Below are 19,340 nucleotides of genomic sequence, written 5' to 3' on the forward strand. Positions count from 1 at the left end.
AGTCTACACTAAATCTGATTCTATTTATCAGACATTGTGAAGGAATCGGACTAAAGCGACAAGCTTACTTTACAATTAATCCAATCCAAAATTATTTTTATTTTTATTTCATTTTAGTTATTTACTTTATTATTTACTATTTCTTTTTCATTTGGGCGGGTATGTGTACATTCTAAATGTTCTGCGTTCTGTATCCTGGTTAATGTTATCCAAAATGTAATGTACTGATGAAATTGAATTGTGACTGAACCACAGATATAATATTTTTGTCATCACATTTTTAGGGAATATTATTATTATTATTATAATTATTATGTTTTGGGAAATGGACAGATTTTGAAACATGGTTTGTTTCTATGTAGACTAGGTAATGATGTTGATCTTCAAAGTAACTAACAATAGATGTTAGATAAATGTAGTACAAGTAAAAGTAGCCTACAATAATTCTATCTGAAATGGAGTAGGCTAGAACTTGCATAAAGTGGCAGAAGATGAAAATAACTGACGTTTACTTCATTATTATGCAGTGGTTGACTACACTTTCCACCACTGTTGCAATCTTAAAGCAAAACAAAATGGCTGTGGTTGTCTCAGGGGTTAATAGAAAACCTACAGACGGGGCCAAACTAACAGCTATAAAGAGAAAAAAAAGGCCCTGCAATAAATATCCATACCTATGATCTCTCCTGCACCACACCTTGAGAAACGTGCATTACAATAATATTCAAATCTTCAGTCACCACTTAGAGTCAATATTAAAACTGGTTTCTCATGTAGTGCAAGGTGTAAGGACCCAGTAAACAAATAACTGCTGTAGGTTATTTAAAATAAATCCAGTTTGGGTTAATTTTAAAAGCAAAATGTCCATACGAAGCCATTCACACACCTCGCGCTGTAATTGGCTGACTGTTCGGCACCAACCGAATCTGATTGGACGTCAGTGCTCAGTGGGCGTATCAGGAAGCAGATGTTTTGCAACATCGGTACTATAAGATTATACACTGTGCAACATTTCTTTAACATTCGTTCAGCCGGTGCAGTCTGTGTACATACATCGTAGAAAATGGCAAACGTCGACCTTGTTCAAGTTGGAAAGAACTTGTTGAAGAGCGGTGAAACTGGAGAGGTAAGCAATAAAGCTAGACGACTGTTTAGTTAGAAAACTAAATGTCCACTTTTGAGCTTTCCTCTTATTACTTGTACATTCGGTGAATTGGTTTGTGTTTAAAGGTGGTCTCTTTTAACATACAGCCGTGTTGTTAGGTTGACTTGTTCCCCGTAGAGACCTGTGTTTCCCCCCTGCTGAGACCTGCCATTACCTCACAGCATTGATGGTACAATTGGCGTCAAATTAAGCCTCTAGTGACATTGGCTAATGATGATCTGAAGGAAACACATGTGAATATGAATCATTATAGAAACCCCTTTCCACTAATGTGATGAACAACAAATCCTGGAAGTCATTTTTGATGAGAAAATTTGTCAAAATAATGAGTTACTATCAGAGGTGAGGACTAGAGTCACACATTTGATCAAAAATAGACTTTAACAGCAATGACTTGCACCTTTTGACTTGAAAAGCTTGATACCTTCCACCAAGCCCAAAGATTTATTTCCTCAAATCAATTACTTTTCATTCAGTTCCTGAATCAACTAACGTTAACGTTATTCATTCCCAGCAAGTCGTTACTTAATTCCCCAGATCCACTTTATTTGAACCGATTCCTTAGAATCGATTATTTTTCATCTCAAGGCTGTTTTCCTCTTTTTTTTATTTTAATGGCAGAAATGTGCTTCCATAGAATCACAATATTGTATTATATAATTTCCAAAGAAAACCGATAAAATTAGCAGAAGTTACCAAACCCATTTTCCATATACCATATGTGTTCACACCTTCTGTCGCAGACTGAAAACTCCCCTGTTTTGACTGCTCCTCGGCGAATGAAGAAAACTAAATAACTGTACTTTGTATGTTGCACTTATTTGGCTTATTTATAGCTAATAGTTGAATTTGTATTATACTGTTTCTGTATGTTGCACTTATGTTGCACTTCAAACTGGCTTATTTGAAGACAGTGTTCACTTATATGATTGTACCTATTTGAAGCTATTGTACTTACAAGATTCTTGCTGTTCGGAGTTGTATCTCCATGATTGTTTGCACTTTTTGTACGTCGCTTTGGACAAAAGCGTCAGCTAAATTAACTGTAATAATGTAATGTAATGTAATGTAATGTGTGCCACCTGTTCTGTGGTTTCACAGTGAGTTGTTCCCTCTCTGTGTGTGGTCAGAATGTAGAGCTCCAGTCTCTGTGGAAGGACCAGCCGGTGGTCTTGTTCTTCCTGCGCAGGTTTGGCTGTCAGGTGTGTCGGTGGATGGCAACAGAGATCAGTAAACTGGAGCCGGACCTGAGAGCCAGCGGTGTAGCGCTGGTTGGGGTCGGACCAGAGGAGTTTGGGCTGAAGGAGTTCAAGGAAGGAGGGTTTTTCAAAGGATGTAAGCAATATTTACTCATATAATACAAACAAGGATACACTGACACAACAGTACACTCTAAAATGAAAAATATGGGACGCTTTAACTGTTATGGATAACACAAGGTTTATTTTTACACTACAGCCCTAATCGGTCAGTTTTCTGTCTGTCTACTACATTTTGTAATGTGACCAAAGATTTTATGAAGTAAAATTATCCAACTGCATGAATAAACAACAAAAGACCAAATTACATTTTATGAAACTGCTGTTTTGGACCAATACTTAATTTCCTGTATTGGAAAAGTGGTGGAATAAGTACATTTACTCAAGAACTGCACTAAAGAACAGTTGTGACATCGTGATACTTTACCTTTTTAGTATTTGTGTTTCATGCTACTTCATACTTCTTCTTCACTACATTTCAGAAGTAAATATTGTACTTTTTACTCCACTACATTTACATTAACTAGTTATATGATATAACACAGTGCTATACTGCTATTCAACCTCGTAGTATGAAAAAGTATCTAGAATTGGCTCCACATTGACGAGCTACAACATTAACATGCTCTTACATGTATTTCAAACGTATGTCACATAAAGCTTTGGGTGTGTCCCAAGGATTCAGACATGCTTATTCAGCCCATCACTTTCAACTGCCAGCACTTTTGCAGGATTGTAAATATATCATCCTCTTCTTTTAGCAATTTATGTTGATGTACAAAAGAAAAGCTACAAGGATTTGGGCTTCAAAAGGTGAGTACAAAAAAAAGGTAATATAGAAGCAGTTTGTTTTATATGACCGATGGTTTGCTTTGACCCTGATGTGAACGCTTTCATTTGTCAAAGATGATTTTCACTTTAATTATATACTTTAAAAGATCTGTGACTATTTTGATAATTAATTATTTAAGTCAATCTTTTTCTTGTCTTGTATGATAGCAAACTGAATATCTTTGGGTGTTGGACTGTTGTTCAAATAAATGAAGTAATAGAAGAAGAAATAGAAAACGTCTTATTGGGATGTGGGAAATGATCATTTATAGTTTATCTCACCGCTCATGCTAATCCTCTCTCCTTTGCAAAAGATTAGCAGCCTTGTGATGATCTTTAATTGAAGAATTGTGTCTCCTCACACTCAGATACACTGCCCTAAGTGTGGTACCTGCTGCTTTAGGGAAGAAAGTGCGAGATGCAGCCTCAAAGGTATAATATAGCTTCATGGTTAGATGATGAGTTCATGCAGATTGACACACTGACCTCTGACTGCTGGTTTTCTCTGCTGTTTTCAGGCCAACTCTGAAGGCATCCAGGGAAACTTCTCAGGAGATCTGCTCCAGAGTGGAGGCATGCTCATTGTGGCCAAAGGTACAATGCATTTACACCAGAGGGAGTATTCGTAAGGGTCTGTGTTGTGAAGGTGTGTGAGCGAATGGAAAATACGAAAACACCCAGTGAACTGGGGAATGTCAACATATAAATGACCTTATAGCATTGTGGTGACGTTTGTCCTGTCTTGTAACCATACCTGTCAACCCTCCCGTTTTTCCTGGGATTATCCTGTATTTTAACCCTTCAAAAAAATAAAAATAGGCCTAATTTAAAAAAGTGTACAGTGGTAAAGTGGCCTCCGGTAGAGCAGGTGGAAGTATTATATTTAGCTTTAGCTGAAAAACGTTATCCGCCAGTAAACACACAGAAGAAGAAAACAGGAACAATAACACAGAAGAAGACGAAAACATATGATGAGAGTCACAGTGAACGGGAGATAGATGGAGACGCAGTTGTACCTGCCAAACAAGTTAAAACTTTATGTAAGTAACTAGACAAATGGGAGGAGACCTTCACTTATTTAATAGAAAGCAGAGTCGGGCAAACTCGTGCTTTTTGTAAAGTGTGCCATTCAGATTTTAGCATCGCACACGGCAGCATGAAAAATCGTCCGAGCACAAGCACTCCCAGGAGGCACACACACATCCACTGTCAATGACTTCATGTGTGACAAGAACTGTTTCAGATGCAGACCAAGTGACCAAAGCTGAGGGAAAGATGTCAATGTAGATGTAGATGTAATGTAGCCTTCAGCTAGCCTTGAGGCAGGCAAAGTCTGCAACCTATGTTTACAACAAGTCCCTTGCAGATGCTAGGGACTCCCACACTGAATAAAATGTATATATGCAATTAAAATACATAAATCTTATAAACATGTCTGTACAAGTAATACATACTTTAGATAAACATGTATTTCCTGAATGTATATACCCGTCCTTTACGTGTTTACATTTACATTGTATGGGGGCTGGGTGGCCGAGAGCCGTTAAGGTATGGGCGGAGTCCGCCAGAAAATGTCCCTTATTTTGAAAGTCTAATGTTGACAGGTATGCTTGTAACTAAAGGTCAAAGAACTGCATTTTTGCAGACTCTCCACTAGAGGACAATGCTGCATCACACCATTGTAGGTGGAAGTTCATAGTGAGCTCCCCGAACGTCAGTGCTTTCCAGGGCTGCTGACTCTCCTCACTTTTTTCCTTGTTTCCACGTTTGGTTAATAATTCTCATCAATAAATCTGAGTACAGGAGAGACGGTTTTTTTGTGGCAGCTCAATGCATTTTGTTTGTAAATGTTCCAGATCAGACTAACTCTCTGTGTGTGCTGATACTCTCTTTTATGATGTGGTATGGGCAGCTTGCTCTTATGGAAAGGAATACGCTGGAGGAAGTAGATCATTCTGTCCTGTCTGACTCCTCATTTTAAAAATCTTGGCTCCACCAAAAGCCTTTTTTTGGAGACAGTTCTCTCTTTAAGCACCTAACAGTTTAAAGGAGGTTTATTTAGTCATACATGTGAATGTTTTAAGAGGCAATTTAGTTGTTTACTACTCAAAGTTATTAAATAGAAACTTTTGAATAAAAAATGTCATAAAAATAAAATGTATCTCTTTTTTTTTATCACCAGTGACGCATGGATATTAAATATGTATTAAATATTGAATTAAAGTCTGTGCTGTGTTTTATTATTGCTTTTATGTGTCGGTCATGAGTTCACAAATCTTTTGACAAGCTGCTCATTTGAGGATTCCTCCTAAATCGATTTCGCTCTTCTCTTAAAGGTGGAGAAAAGGTTCTAGTGCACTTTATCCAGGATTCACCAGGAGCCCACCTTCCTCTGGAGGATATTGTCAAGGCTTTGGAGATCTCAGCCAATGCAAAAGCAGGACAGAGGCCAGTGGTAAGAAATCCTATAACCATATGAGGAAAGATGCACAAAACTCTTGAGATGCATACTATTTCCATTTTTATTTTGTTCCTTTATTTTCTTTAGTCTCACTCTTAATCTTTTTTTTATTGCTTTAAGCTTCATAGTGAAGGGTTGTATAACATTGTATTACTGATTTTACTAAACCACACTGGACTGATGCCAGATAGTCAGTCCTTTTCCCAGGACACTAGTAGCAACACATCAGAGTAGCCTGTTCAAAGACAATTTCACACTTATTACTTCATCTTCATGGTCTGTCTGTGTCAAACACCCTCGAAAAAGCTTTTAAACTTGAGTGTTGAGCTCAGTCCGTGTCGTACTTAAAAAAGGCTCTACAAACACAACCGGGAGGTTGTATACAAACACCACCAAGTAGTCTAACTAAAGCCAGTATTGGCAGCCTTTTATAAGGTTTATGAAATACATATTCTTATTTCTCTCCACAAGACCGTCTTCATCATAGAGAAATGGTTATGTGTTACTGATTACTATTAGACGATACTATAGAAGACGCTTCTCACAGACGTAAGCATTAGCTTTGTGCCTTTACCATGTTTTTAACATTTTGGGAGTAGCTACGCTGCACTTAATGTGCACAGTAGGATTTTTTCCCTTTATCCTTGAAATTGAAGTGGATCGCCTCATGCTAAAGCAACGCACAGATAAGTAAGCTAGTGAAAGTCAGCAACATTGAGCTTCATGGTGGCCTAGTAATCGACACATAATAACCTCAACATCCTCAGTATGACCTCATACCATCCTCCTGTATCTCACGTTTCCCGGCTGCCTTTTTATTGTGTGGATGCAAAATGGCTAAAACTATTTATTTTAAAATAGATTTTACATGAGCATTTTAGGAATAAAAATGTAACCAGGGACAAAAGGAAATTAGCCTTTTATTCTAATTTTTAATTTGATCAATGAGCATTGGTCCCTGTCAAAAGATATTGAATACAAATACATTTCCAGTACATCATTTATTTCACTCTAGTTCAGACTTGTGGTCAATAGAAAAAAAACGGCGTTGATTGAGTGAAGCAGGCACATTAATAAGTTATTCTCTGTGATCATATACAATCCATATTCTTGCATTTTATAGTAAAAACAGTTGCTTTGTGTGAATATATTATAGAATATGCGGTAAGCTGTGAAACCTGACCTACTTTGCTTGACATCCTCCCAGCTCTGTTTTCTTCATGTAGCTCATAATTAATGTTCTTATGTTGGTTATTCTGTACACGCAGCATCTATTGCACGTCTGTTTGTCCAGGGATATAAAAATGTACAGATTGTAAAAACCAAAGGCAAATATGATATTGGGCTGTATAAATAAATTGGACATTACTTCTCTTCTCTTGCAGTGCAATGATGATGTTTGTACACTATGATGACGGAGCTGCCCATCGTACCCGATGAGGACATCAGGAAGCCACAATGGAGATTTTTGAAGTCATCAAAATGCTCCCAATATTCCTAATTGCTTGAAATTCCTTTGTCACAGTTACAAAATATATGATTGTATTATCTACAGTAACAGTGACTTTTCTTTTTATAATTATTACATTTTAATTGTAATTGTTTAAATTCTGAAGGTATTTATGAATTTGAATGTATTACACTCACTTTATAAAATAAATAAATCATTTATATGTATCTAATTATAATAAAAAGTTTCAAATTAAAATGACAAACGTGTTTGTTTACTACATCAAAAGTTCACAACTCTAATGGCTCCCTCTCAGGATTACACATCATTTCAACAAATCTTCTCCATTTTATATCAAGTTTAACTGATTCTGTTCCCCCAGTGTCTCTTGATCTTTTCAAAGAAATGGATTTCTGTAATTGAACTTTGGATACATTTCCCTCATTTCCATTTTCATTTTATATAACTACATTCAATTGAAATGACACATTTAAAGTAGAAACGTGAAAGTGTAACAGTTGAGACAGTCACTTTAATGGCAATCTAGATAATTACATAGCAGCAGGAACATTCATAAAACATCTTTAACATCTAAAATCTTGCAAAGCAACAATGTTATTTCATAAATATTCATGTAGATAAATAAACTCTTCCGATGGGTGTACAGATGTTCATATATAACAAAAATGTATTTGTACTTGGCTGGTAATTTCAAAACGACACAATTTCACCAATGTATGTAAATGTGAAGCTATAGAACTAAGGTAAGAAATGTACGCTTCCTTCCTTACCTGATTTGAATATGTAAATACTGCAGTATAGAACATCAAGTATCTACAATAGCACATTGTGTATTTTCTAGGAAAACCTGACAAAACATACAGTCAAGTCTAAGCTGTTGCCCTTCAAACAGCAGCCCGGGATGAATCTGTAACTTATGATTTATCCTCCAGCATCTCTTTGAACCAGACATGATAAATGTGCCTTGTTGTTTAAAGGAAGAGTTTGACATTTGGGGAGATACACTTTGTTGCTTTCCTGGGAATAGTGAGATAAGAATGAATGTCACACTTGTTGATTTATTGACCATGCACTTACAATCTTGTTGTCTTATTATATTTAGATATTCTGATTACTCAATGACAATCTTTTTCTTCATGTCCTTTTTCAGTGACCGTTTCTAATCAGTGTTTCCTCTTAACCTCTAACAAGCGTTAGGTTCTCAGTAAAACCTTTTCCGACTACAAGTGTTTCAATGCTAATGTTTCTTTCTTTTTTTTCAGTTCAAGTTTTGTTTTCAATGCCAGAATCTGTTTCCCCATTTCCTGTTTTAATGCTAAGCTTACCTCACCATGTGACTGATGCTTATATTTAACAGACAGTGGTATAAATGTTCTCATCTAACAATCAAAATGTCAAACTTTTGCTTTGCAATGGCAGCACACTATCACCACTTACGTTCTGTCTTTTCTTTTTTTATGAATGTGTCCTCTCTTTCTGCTAAACACAACAGTATTTGCCAATATGTGTAGACTGACTAAAGCTTCAATATGCACATTCAATTCTGCAGCCTCGGTTGAGACCTAAAAGTCGTGTTTACCAAGGCATCCTGAATGTGTCCAACGACAAGCAAACATTCAAAAACCGGCCGTGTTTGTTTGTGTTTCTGCTGTGTTTGAAAGCTCTCCTGCAGTCAGTATCTCTCTGATGAGCTCTGCTTTGATTCTCCTGTCATTACTTGTTAATAAAGGTAGAAAATAACAGTCCTGGCCCTGGCCATCTCTTTGATGACAAGCTCCATTCTTTAGTGTTCGTCTGCCTGCGGGCTCATGGTTCGGCTACAGCGGTCACCACGCTTCAGCACACTGCACTTCATCCTTTCATCTAACACAGCGCTGATCAATGTGAGATCAGAGGGCAAACCACTTCATCTGCTGCCTGTCCATGTGTGAGAGTGCGTGTGTGTGTGACAGGGCTTTTCATCTCCCTCCTTCCCCCTAGCTTGTAATTGGCCATGCCCAGAGGCTAAAAGTCTTGTAATCACTGTGTGTTTGCGTCTCCTCTCAGGGGATCACGTGGCGAAAGAAATAACAGTTCTTCTACATATCAATCACCATGTCGAGTTAAATGTAAACATACATATATCATACAAGCAAACATTATAATTTTGAATAAATGTAGGTACGTGTCATCTAACATATGGCACATGTTAGACGTTTTGACAGCTATATAATCTCTTAAAATCATGTTGAAGGTGCATGGAATGGGCGGAAGCAGAAAAAAGAGAGGGAGCGAGCGTCAAACACACAACATAGCTGTGATTAGCAACCTACTGTATATCCAAGCCTGTATCTAAACTTGCAAATAACCAATAATTCAATAAAGTGATATACATTGGTTTTTGTTTTTTTTATCATCATCATCATCACAGGTGTCTCACTAGCGAAAAAAGTAGCAGGCCACCAGTATTTTTCAAAACATCTGGAATATGGTTTCTGACAGGAAAACCGTTGTGACACACATATACATTTCTGCAGTGAGCAACAATCATTTGCAGGACGTGATAAAGAAACTTAGAAAAAATTATCCTCCAAAAGGTACTAAATAGCTTTGTAATCGTTAAATATGTATCCACTCTGCAAGTGTAAAAATGTTGAAAGCCGGAGCTCTCTCAGAATGTTAATTTAAGGTTAAAGCTGCAAAGATTTAACAGTCTTAAAGTCTTTAGGTAATTTGTTTCATGTAACAGTGAATGACCAAACTCTCAGAGTGTGACTAATTCTATTGTAGTTTACTTCGGCAAAGCCCTGAGCTTTCATTTATTTCATACTCTTCACTCAGAGTTATACTTTTTCACCATTGTTTCTTCTGAAGTGGCACACTGTCTTGGAAACACTACATCAGAGGAGACACCAAGGCAGCTCAGTGCCGAATGATAATGGATAAGTCACAAAGATCTGCATGAGAGGGACGAAGGATTAAGTCAAGAAAGGCTGGCAGAGCATTTAAAGCCGGCCATATAAGCCTCAACCTTCTCTATGTGGCCTTCTCATCCACACACAACACTTCAAACTTGAGAAGATACTCTCGCAAGTTTAATTTTATTTATGGTATTTGTGCTTCAAGTTTTGAAACTAGAGTGTAGTCCAGGATGTCATAGATTTGAAAAACATCTACAGTATATGCAAATATCTGCTTTGTCACTCTGCCCCAAATAAATTGGAAATAAGCAGGGATGTCTACGTGGGTTTAAGCAGGACAACTTGTTCTTTTGATTTGAGTTGCCCAAGTCAAGCAATACATTTCTCAAGAGTAAAACCTTCTACCAGACACGACACTTCTGCTCGGGGTTCATTTGACTGCCCTTTTGGCACTGGAAAGCTTCGGAGAACGCTTCGAAATTCTGGAGGGATCCAAGCACCCTAAAGACAAAAGAGAAGAAAACATTATGATAAGAGCTAAAGTATGTGATGAATGCTAGAGGAGCACTAAGTGCGAGTCCAGCTTCCAAGTCCTTTTATTTGGATCAGTGAATCGAGCTGATTCCAATACTAAATAGTGAGTTTCATTTGGCTCATAATTTAAGTGCGGTGCATCTTTAAATCTGACAAGACGAAGCCCCGGCTGCCCTGAGACTAAAGGAAAGGTAAAGCAGCGCTCTTAGTACTATTTACACAGAAAGTATCAACAGCATAAAGGGAATGTCACGTATGAATAAAAGTGTACAAGTAAGTGATTGTTACTGCAGGAATAGACAATAAGTGAGTTTTTAGAAAAGCACTATACAAATCTAATGTATTATTATTATTATTATTAATAATTAAAAGTGTAATAACTGATTTTCTTTGGCCACCCCGGGGAAACAGCTGTGAACACAACACTGACAAACTGTCACATTTTATGTTGATATAACGCAACACACAGTTGCTTATTTACACATCCACACGGAACAACATTAGCAATCATTTGTGTGTTCGGTCTCTACCAACTTATGACATAAAATATCTTTAGCTGCTAAATGCTCCTCTGTGTTCACCAGTGCTGAGCAGGTAGTCTATTAGATGTTTGTTTTTAAAGCTTTTTTATTGTATTTTATTTTCACATGTCATTGTAAATATAACAATATGAATTATAGACTCTTTAAGTTATTAACCACAAGGCCTTAACTGGATTTAACTAAACAAACTTACTGTTAGGAACTCAAAACGGAAACATCTATAAATATGGATCTTCTGTTAAATCCAGCACAGCTGGTCAAATAAAAGTGTCGCACAGATTCCCAGTTCTGAACCTGAGTGAGTGAGTTTAGCACCAAGCTGATCGTATAGCTTCATCCACAGAGTGCAGGATTTTATTGAAGACTGTGAAGAATAATATTCTACTTAATCTTTATTTGATGTAGAAGTGTGGTAAAGTTCACTGCAGATGCTGTTGATTTCAGACCACAATGTCCTCATCAACTGAGTTGTATTTTTGAATCAGTAATTAAATTCATCAAACCAATTCAGATATTCTGATTGGTTGTGATGTTTATATATCTGAGCACACTGAAGCCTCTTACCTGTACTCTAAGGGACTGTGTGAGTCAGTCTTGATGGACTGGCTGGCATACTCAGGCCGATAAGCACCACACCACACCTAAAAACACAACAACTTATTACATGAGTGGAGAGTAATCTACTTTTAAAAGCATTTATTAAAAGAAGCTTTCTGAAGACTGTCAGTATTAAAATGCATTTTACAAACTACAAATTTACCACGTTACCTTAAATATAACTCTTGTCTGTACTATATATGTACAGCACTTTGCATCTAATAATTCTTCTAGCTTTTATAGTTCTTGTTTGGCTCAAAAAGTTATTTCACTCCTGTACCAACAGACTTGAGAAACTCACCATCACAATAGGGAATCTTCAAAACAAATTGTAACGTTTGACTTTTTCTAACGTTTTCTGCTTATGCTTTACATTCCCTAACACCAAGATGCTCTTTACTTTGGCAGCTCTTCTTCATCCCCTATGTGTGTGTTCTGGGATTGCTTCAGTGTCTCACCCGCTGACCCTCTCCCTTTGTCCCAGTGTTTACTTCTCAGCACCAAACATCCGCTAAAAAATGTCCATCCTGAGCTTTGGCTCTCGACTCCAGATGAGGAAATGATTGTCTGCTCTTCTGTCTGCTGAAATAATACATTCAGACTCAACATATTCCCTCATTATTCTTACTTACTTGGGCAAAGTTAAGAAAGAAAAGTTGCTTGTGATCCATGTCTAGACCAGGTAGACGAGGCTCCTCGCCCTCTATCTCCACCCACTTTAGATAAGCCTGTAAACACACACACACACACACACACACACACACACACACACACACACACACACACACACACACACTTATTATTAACATTTTGGACGTTTATTGTTGCTGAAATAGTAACATGGTTTTTCAGCTAACATCCAACCTTATATGCTTGTCGAACGCCTCCATTGTCTGCAATGTTCTCCCCCAAAGTGCTGATTCCACTGACCTGCAGCCACACAGACAAAACCACAAACACACGGCGACATGAAAACACTCATTCTGGTTCACTTAATACATGGTTTACAATGTCGAGGATTATAGCCAAGACACAACATCTCATTTCATACATGCCACTGTGTGCTTACGTTTTGTCCACCCGCTAGCTTCCAGTTGAAGTTACCATATTGTTGCACCATGCACTGTGACTGATCTTTAAAATGCTCAGCAGAGTAATTACTCCACCAGTTTAGCATATTACCATCCTTGTCAAAATTACGCCCTGTGAGAAAAGACAATACATTAAGTCAAGTACTGTTTGCCAAACATGATGTATCTCAAAATCAGTAACCTGTGTAATCAGTTAACTTAAAATAAACTGTTATTATATAGTGACAGTGAATGATAAACTGCATTTATCAGTTTGGGCTTTCCAAAATATCCTTGCGTCTCACCGTTGTCATCAAATCCGTGTGTGATCTCATGTCCGATAACCATTCCTATTCCACCAAAGTTAAGAGCCTGGTGCTGGTGTTTACTGAAGAAAGGCGGCTGCAGGATTCCTGCTGGAAACACTGGACAGACAAAAACAACAGGCGTGAAAACACAACAAGTACTGACAACACTGGATTACACTGAGGGGTCATCGTCTTAACGTTAAAAGAAACATCTCTTTTTTGTCCACAGAGGAAAAGCTCTTACCGATTTGGTTTCTGTTGGGTGAGTAGAAGGCGTTCACCACAGCAGCACCAATTATCCACCTGAGGAGCGAGGAGGTTTATAATATATAAAAGAGCATTAAACTGCATTTTCAGTTGAATATGCTATGCTTTAAAATCCATGCTCAGAGCATATTTCGCAAATGAAACAAAACATTTAAACCTTAATTTTCAATGCTCTTGGTGGATTACTTGATGAGGAGAGCATGTTTCGATTGGGACTCAATGCACCATTTTAGAAAATTGTTTTGTTATGCTTTGGCTGAGAACAACCCTGTTTACTATCTTGGAAACAGAAACAGACTGATGTAAAAGTGGGTCGTGTTGTCACCTTCGATGACGTTTTATGTCTCAGAGAGTACTGAGTAAACATGGTGACTACCTGATTACAAGAGCTTGTGTTTTTACTGATAAGGACATCTTGTACTTTCAGATGTATCAACAGCTTACAAGTCCGGGTCAACTGGTTCTCTGAGCTTCTTCAGACTCTTTTGCGCTTCATACTTGAGGTTCTCGAGGATGTTCTCAAAGTAGTGGTCTTCACTAAAATTCAGCTGGAAAGAGAAACCGGACAAATCAGAGATCAGTGACAAATTCAGTTTTATTCCAGCGTGGCTTGGAAACTGATCGAGTCCTCACTTACATGAGCGTACTCCTGGTCAAGCTTCTGGTTGCTTTTCTGCAGAATATGATCCGGATAGCCAATATGCTCCTTGATTGCCATGGCCTACATGACATGCAGAACAATTAGTATGATAATACGTAACATCTAGACAAGATACACCCTTATTTTCTCCGATTGGGTGCGGACTTTACCTTCTCTCTTGCCTTCTCCTTGGAGGGAGAATCCATCCAGCTTAACTCCTCCAGTGTTTCAACATACGCTTTCTGGATCTTACCGATAAGGTCACTGACCTGTGAACGGTGTAATTACAATCACATACAGAAACAAACTGTCATAGCAATGTGGCTCCAGATAACACGATACATTTTGTGTATAAAATAGATTTAGTTCATTTCGCACATTTTGAATACTGTGTGTTTACAGGAGAAAAGCACTTACCATTCGTTTGCTTTCTCCAGCAAAGGTCTCGTGCACATACAGAGCTCCAACTGCGTTCTCCATGCTGTTCTGGACATAACGGACACATTCTCGCCACCAAGCATCCTCCACAGTGGTCCCATAGAGAGTCTGACACAGACAGACGACACATTGTAATTCAGTTTTTAAACGCAACATAAACGTTTTATTTCAACATGTGCTGCTCTGGTACGTCACGCACCTTTCTGTAACGGGCCCTGGCATCTTTGAAACGGCGGCTCAAGCTATTAACTCTGTCGATGATGAGCTGCCAGGTGAGGTAGTTCTGCATAGTTCTGCAAACATAAATGATTAAAATATATTTTATATATGTTGCTGAGTTGTAGCTATTCTGTAATATAAAGCTTTCATGGACTGCCGTTTGCATAACAGTGTTGGACTGACCTGACACTGTGTTTGGAGAGAACGTCATTCATCTTCTCAAGGTACGGAGAGCTGTACACCACCACCTCCTCCTCTAGCTGGATGTCAACAGACACGCTGGACAACACACCTTGAATAAATCGTGTCCAGTTAAAACCCTGGAAAACAAAAAGGTGGAGGATATTTTGCATGTTAAACTTTTGTTGTTGTTGTTGAGATTTCCTGCTTCCTGAATATCTTTGGGTTTTTGGAGTGACAACACAAGACATTTAAAGACATACCCTTGTACTTTGAGAAACTGGGATGGAAATGTTTCACTATTTTCTGACATTCTATAGACGAAACAATTCATCTAGAAAATATTCGGTAGTTGCTGCCGTACTTTGGACACAGCAAGCTAGTGGTTTCCCAGTTTCCAGCTAACCAGCTAGCTTATTTACATACAAACATGAGAGTGCATCAATCTTTTTATCCAACACTCAAGAAAGCAAAATGTATTATCCAGAATGTTAAGCTATCTAAATGTGATATAAAATACTGTATGTGCCTTACTTCACTGCTAAGTAGACAGCTGTCAACTGCCCCGCTCAACAGTACTTGTTTATTAAGTGGGAACATCATTCACTCATTATGTTTCTCAGTCAAAGATACAATATTTAAGTTATTGAATCACAAGAAAGAAGTGAAATCACACGTACATTAAAGCTGAATGTGCTCTGTAGCTCTCCGAGCGTCATTTTATTGTAGAGAATGGTGACATCTTGGCGCTCCTCTGCCGGTGATGTGGCCTGTTCAGCAACAGGAAGGAAGAAGCCTTCTATAAACTGATGCTTGGTTATATATATATATATATATATATATATATATATATATATATATATATATATATATATATATATATATATATATATTCACATTTTGCTCTCCTTTCTTCAGCAAAGTCTCATTCGTCACACTCTTGACAGAAATGAACAAGAAAAAAAAGCCTGGTTAATAGCCTGGCTGCTCTCTTTTGGCAGAAGCAGAGAGGGGGTACTCATTTTTAATCTTGTCATTATTAATTTTCCTTAGCCCTGGTCCCACAATACCATTTCCTGTTGTGACTGGCACTCACATTGGCGATGTCTGTCTCCAGCTCCAGCACTTGCATCATTTCCTCCCACACGCGGTCATCATCCTGAGTCAAGTTCCTGTCCTCTCGGGTTATCTTCCCAATAGAAACCATGAAATGTAGATAGGCCTCTCGAACCTATGGTGCAATCACAAGCTATTACATTTTGTTTCCACAACAGAATTGTGTCAGATCGACTGAGGTGAATTAAATGATATTTGTGCTACTCAAATAAAATAAAAATTACATAAGAAAAAACAATTATCTTAATTAATTATTTATTTTTTGAAAATAAACAGGATAATCCAAAGACTATGAAAACTTGGGAGGGTAATGCATTATAGAAACATTTTTTTAAATATTTGTTGAACTTGTATTTACATCCTAACAGTAAACTGACAAAAAAAGGGTCTGTCGTCAGACTGTCATAGGTTTATCTGTTTACCTGCGCTTTGCCCGTGCACTCATTGCGCGTCACCGGAGCTTTCCACAAGCTGCTAACTTGACAGCTGTGAGTACTAACAATAGCCATGTTCGTTGTTCATGTTCATAATGATCCTTTTGGAGGGAGTCCTGAATGGACATGCTGTCAGTGTTGCCAACTTGCCAACTGTCTTGCTAGCTTGTTACCTACCCAAGCTTTAAGACCAGAGATAACTAAGAGCTGACTGTGGACACTTTCTTCAGCTGTAACGAGTATCAAGTAACATTTTGTCAACGCTGATAACACCACAAACTAAATCCCTTCATTCACCTCTATTGTGTTTTAGTGGAGGCAGAAATCTAAGAGGAAGATATCTTAACAAATAAAACCAAATGTATCTGAATGATTCGACAGTCAGAAAATATGTTTGTTTTGTGTGTGATTCGGTTGAAATGATCCTTTAAGGCCTCACCTTTTTGTAGTTTCCATCGTTGAAGTAATAGTCTCTTGATGGCATTCCAAGTCCCGGCTGGTCAATCTAACCAGAATAACCAAGAATAACGTTTTATATATATATATATAATGCATTTAAGTATGTATAGTAATTAAAGGGCATGGCTGGCAATATTCTATATTTTCCTTTTTGTCAATAGAAGACTAAAACCAACAATGAACTGATCCTACTAACAAGTATTATCTTTATTATCACGACTCTCTAAAAACTATTAAAAACACATCAGTGAGCCACAGTTAGCTTGTTTGTGTTGTTGTTGTTAGACTTTGGTGATTCTGAACTAACCCTTTAAAACACCAAAGTCAAACAATAACACAGACAAACAAACCAATGAAGGCAGTGTTGGACCAGCAAGTTCACTTCCCCGTAGGAAGGGCAAGGTAAAGCGGTGAACATATTGTAAATATTGTGCATAATTGTATTGATGAACTGATATTGATTTTTGTAGGTGGCTAAAATGCTGCCGCCCCCTGTCTGGAGAAGTATATTGCTTTATTTCTGTGCTGGTATGTCTGCCACCTGCAGGTAATACACTGACTATGGTACCTCACACAGCCCCACTTAAAAATCACTTAACTATTCCTTTTTAGAAACAGACTGAAAAGGATAATGGCTGAAATCTGTTTTTTCGTGATCTTACATAAATGATATGGCGCCGAGAGTCCCGGTCGTCCGTCCACACGTACATGTCCAGCAGAACCTTCTTGTGGAAACGAGCAGTAAGCTTTGCCAGTGTGTCCTCAAGGCTCCATGCTTCCTCTGCAATTACAGGTGGGAAAAAAAAACTGGCACTTAATTTAAACACAGTTATCAATCTGTAAATAACTATTCAATGTAGCATCCTGCAAAAATCAGGCACCGTCTCTGCGGCACATTTCGCAGGGCTCTCTGTGTAAATCTGTGTGTGTAGATGTGGCTATGTTTGGTTAATTATATCTGAACCACCGTCCATGATTACATTTAATTAAAGTGGCAGGAGCCAGGAGCTTGGGGAAGAGCAGTGTGGGATATTTAAAGCATCCATCACAGTCCTGAGTGAGGACCTGCTCCTACACACTCAACACGCTGCTAAACTCCACACACTGCTCAGCTGAAGAGCCTCGGCCGGCCTCTTGATACCACCAACAAAGCTCACACTCAGCAATTCACTGAGTGCAAATATAGCTACACAGGAGCTGCGTGAGCACATGTATTTGAGTAGGAACATGAATGCTTGTTTGTGTGGATGTATTGCAGATGTGCATGTTTGAACAGAACAAGCTGTGGACATTAATCAGAGTGTGTTTCTACCTGTAGTGATGTTCCAGTCATCTGACGCCACAGGCCAGTCTCCAATACTCTCAATGAGCTGCAGGAGGGGCTTGGAGTCGCGCGACTCTATGAGGCCTGCAGGTAAGATACCACAAGCGTATAAATATAAACTTGTGTACGCTTTAGTCTCTTCTTTCTGTAAGACAAAATGTTTTACCTTGGAGACAGCAGTTGACAAACACAATCTCAAGATAAATAATAAACTTTCAATCTTAACTTTTGATCCAACGTGGATCAGAAGTCCACTAAGGGATCAGAAACGTTTTTTGGGGGAAATTTGAACATCTATATTTCCATGACAACTGGGCAGCTCCATCTGCTGAGCAGTTTATCTGCAGGTCTTAAAAAGTCTTCTTTTGATTCCTCAAACAACCTTAGTAGGTATTCAAAAGTCTTCAATTTAATTTACAAAAGTCATTTTCTCTTGCATGCAGTTATAAAGTTATAAAATGTTTATGTATCGGTTTGTGGACTGTCAGGAGAAGTTACACATCCATAAACTAAAAGTGAGTATAGAAAACTCTATATAATGGGCAATAACACAATAATGGGAAAGTGTTAATTTGAGCAAACACTTAACTAAATTAATTTAAATGGACTAATCCTGTTTAATTGGTTATTCTATCAATCCATTTGTATGCACTTAATCCATGTCCAGGCTACATCTATTCAATGAATTATATGATTAGAAATGAATGTTATATACTGCTTCTATACTGGTTAGTACTGAAAGAAATGTGATATAGTAATAATAATAATAATAATAATAATAATAATAATAATAATAATAATAATAATAATAATAAAAAAGAAGTCTAGATCACTTCGTCTCTTCTTGTTTTCCATCACACTTACTTTGTTCAATAGGATCATGGTACTAAAATGCATTCTACATGGCATTAAAAAGAGCTTTTGCAGAAAACCTGACTGAGGAAGATAGTCTGATACAATAAACAGTTCTAGAAATTGTACATTTTTATGCCTTCTTAGAAGTAGACAGCCATTTGCAGACAGCATAAAGAGAGCCTTACTCTCATTCATGCAGGAGGTGTAAAGGACTTTGGCCTTCTTGATAGCATTTCTGTCCTGTTCATTCTCCGTCTCAAGAACACCTGC

General features: G+C 37.8%; 2 protein-coding genes across 4 annotated transcripts in view; one reads left to right on the top strand and one right to left on the bottom strand.

Moving 5' to 3' along the window:
- The first annotated feature begins 931 nt into the window (after nt 1–931).
- On the top strand, nt 932–7,424 carry prxl2b (peroxiredoxin like 2B). Its single transcript, XM_029432052.1, has 7 exons — nt 932–1,126; nt 2,296–2,500; nt 3,186–3,237; nt 3,624–3,687; nt 3,774–3,849; nt 5,592–5,710; nt 7,102–7,424. Exons 1-7 carry the CDS (start codon nt 1,064–1,066, stop codon nt 7,126–7,128), a joined length of 606 nt encoding a protein of 201 aa, XP_029287912.1. The 5' UTR covers nt 932–1,063; the 3' UTR covers nt 7,129–7,424.
- A 254-nt stretch (nt 7,425–7,678) lies between these two features.
- mmel1 (membrane metallo-endopeptidase-like 1) overlaps nt 7,679–19,340 on the bottom strand; it is a 28,894-nt gene continuing 17,232 nt past the window's right edge. For all 3 annotated transcript variants that reach the window (XM_029431863.1, XM_029431866.1, XM_029431865.1), the window contains 19 exons: nt 19,256–19,336; nt 18,204–18,299; nt 17,554–17,672; nt 16,872–16,937; nt 15,979–16,113; nt 15,563–15,652; nt 14,886–15,022; nt 14,683–14,776; nt 14,463–14,591; nt 14,216–14,314; nt 14,043–14,126; nt 13,850–13,953; nt 13,383–13,441; nt 13,136–13,255; nt 12,830–12,963; nt 12,625–12,690; nt 12,393–12,488; nt 11,728–11,804; nt 7,679–10,588 (listed from right to left, as the gene is read on the bottom strand). In XM_029431863.1, the coding sequence (XP_029287723.1) occupies nt 10,489–10,588; nt 11,728–11,804; nt 12,393–12,488; nt 12,625–12,690; nt 12,830–12,963; nt 13,136–13,255; nt 13,383–13,441; nt 13,850–13,953; nt 14,043–14,126; nt 14,216–14,314; nt 14,463–14,591; nt 14,683–14,776; nt 14,886–15,022; nt 15,563–15,652; nt 15,979–16,113; nt 16,872–16,937; nt 17,554–17,672; nt 18,204–18,299; nt 19,256–19,336 (1,886 nt within the window). In that variant the 3' untranslated portion in view covers nt 7,679–10,488. The remainder of the gene's footprint in view (nt 10,589–11,727; nt 11,805–12,392; nt 12,489–12,624; nt 12,691–12,829; nt 12,964–13,135; nt 13,256–13,382; nt 13,442–13,849; nt 13,954–14,042; nt 14,127–14,215; nt 14,315–14,462; nt 14,592–14,682; nt 14,777–14,885; nt 15,023–15,562; nt 15,653–15,978; nt 16,114–16,871; nt 16,938–17,553; nt 17,673–18,203; nt 18,300–19,255; nt 19,337–19,340) is intronic.

The sequence above is a fragment of the Cottoperca gobio genome, chromosome 5, assembly GCF_900634415.1.
Source record: "Cottoperca gobio chromosome 5, fCotGob3.1, whole genome shotgun sequence".
In the NCBI taxonomy this organism is placed as follows: Eukaryota; Metazoa; Chordata; class Actinopteri; order Perciformes; family Bovichtidae; genus Cottoperca; species Cottoperca gobio.

Excerpts from the sequence above, each read along its gene's own strand:
- prxl2b (XM_029432052.1), top strand. The coding sequence starts at position 1,064 with ATGGCAAACGTCGACCTTGTTCAAGTTGGAAAGAACTTGTTGAAGAGC. Across the intron at positions 1,127-2,295 it reads AGAGCGGTGAAACTGGAGAG|AATGTAGAGCTCCAGTCTCT; the intron begins GTAAGCAATAAA and ends GTGTGTGGTCAG. Across the intron at positions 3,688-3,773 it reads TGCGAGATGCAGCCTCAAAG|GCCAACTCTGAAGGCATCCA; the intron begins GTATAATATAGC and ends TGCTGTTTTCAG.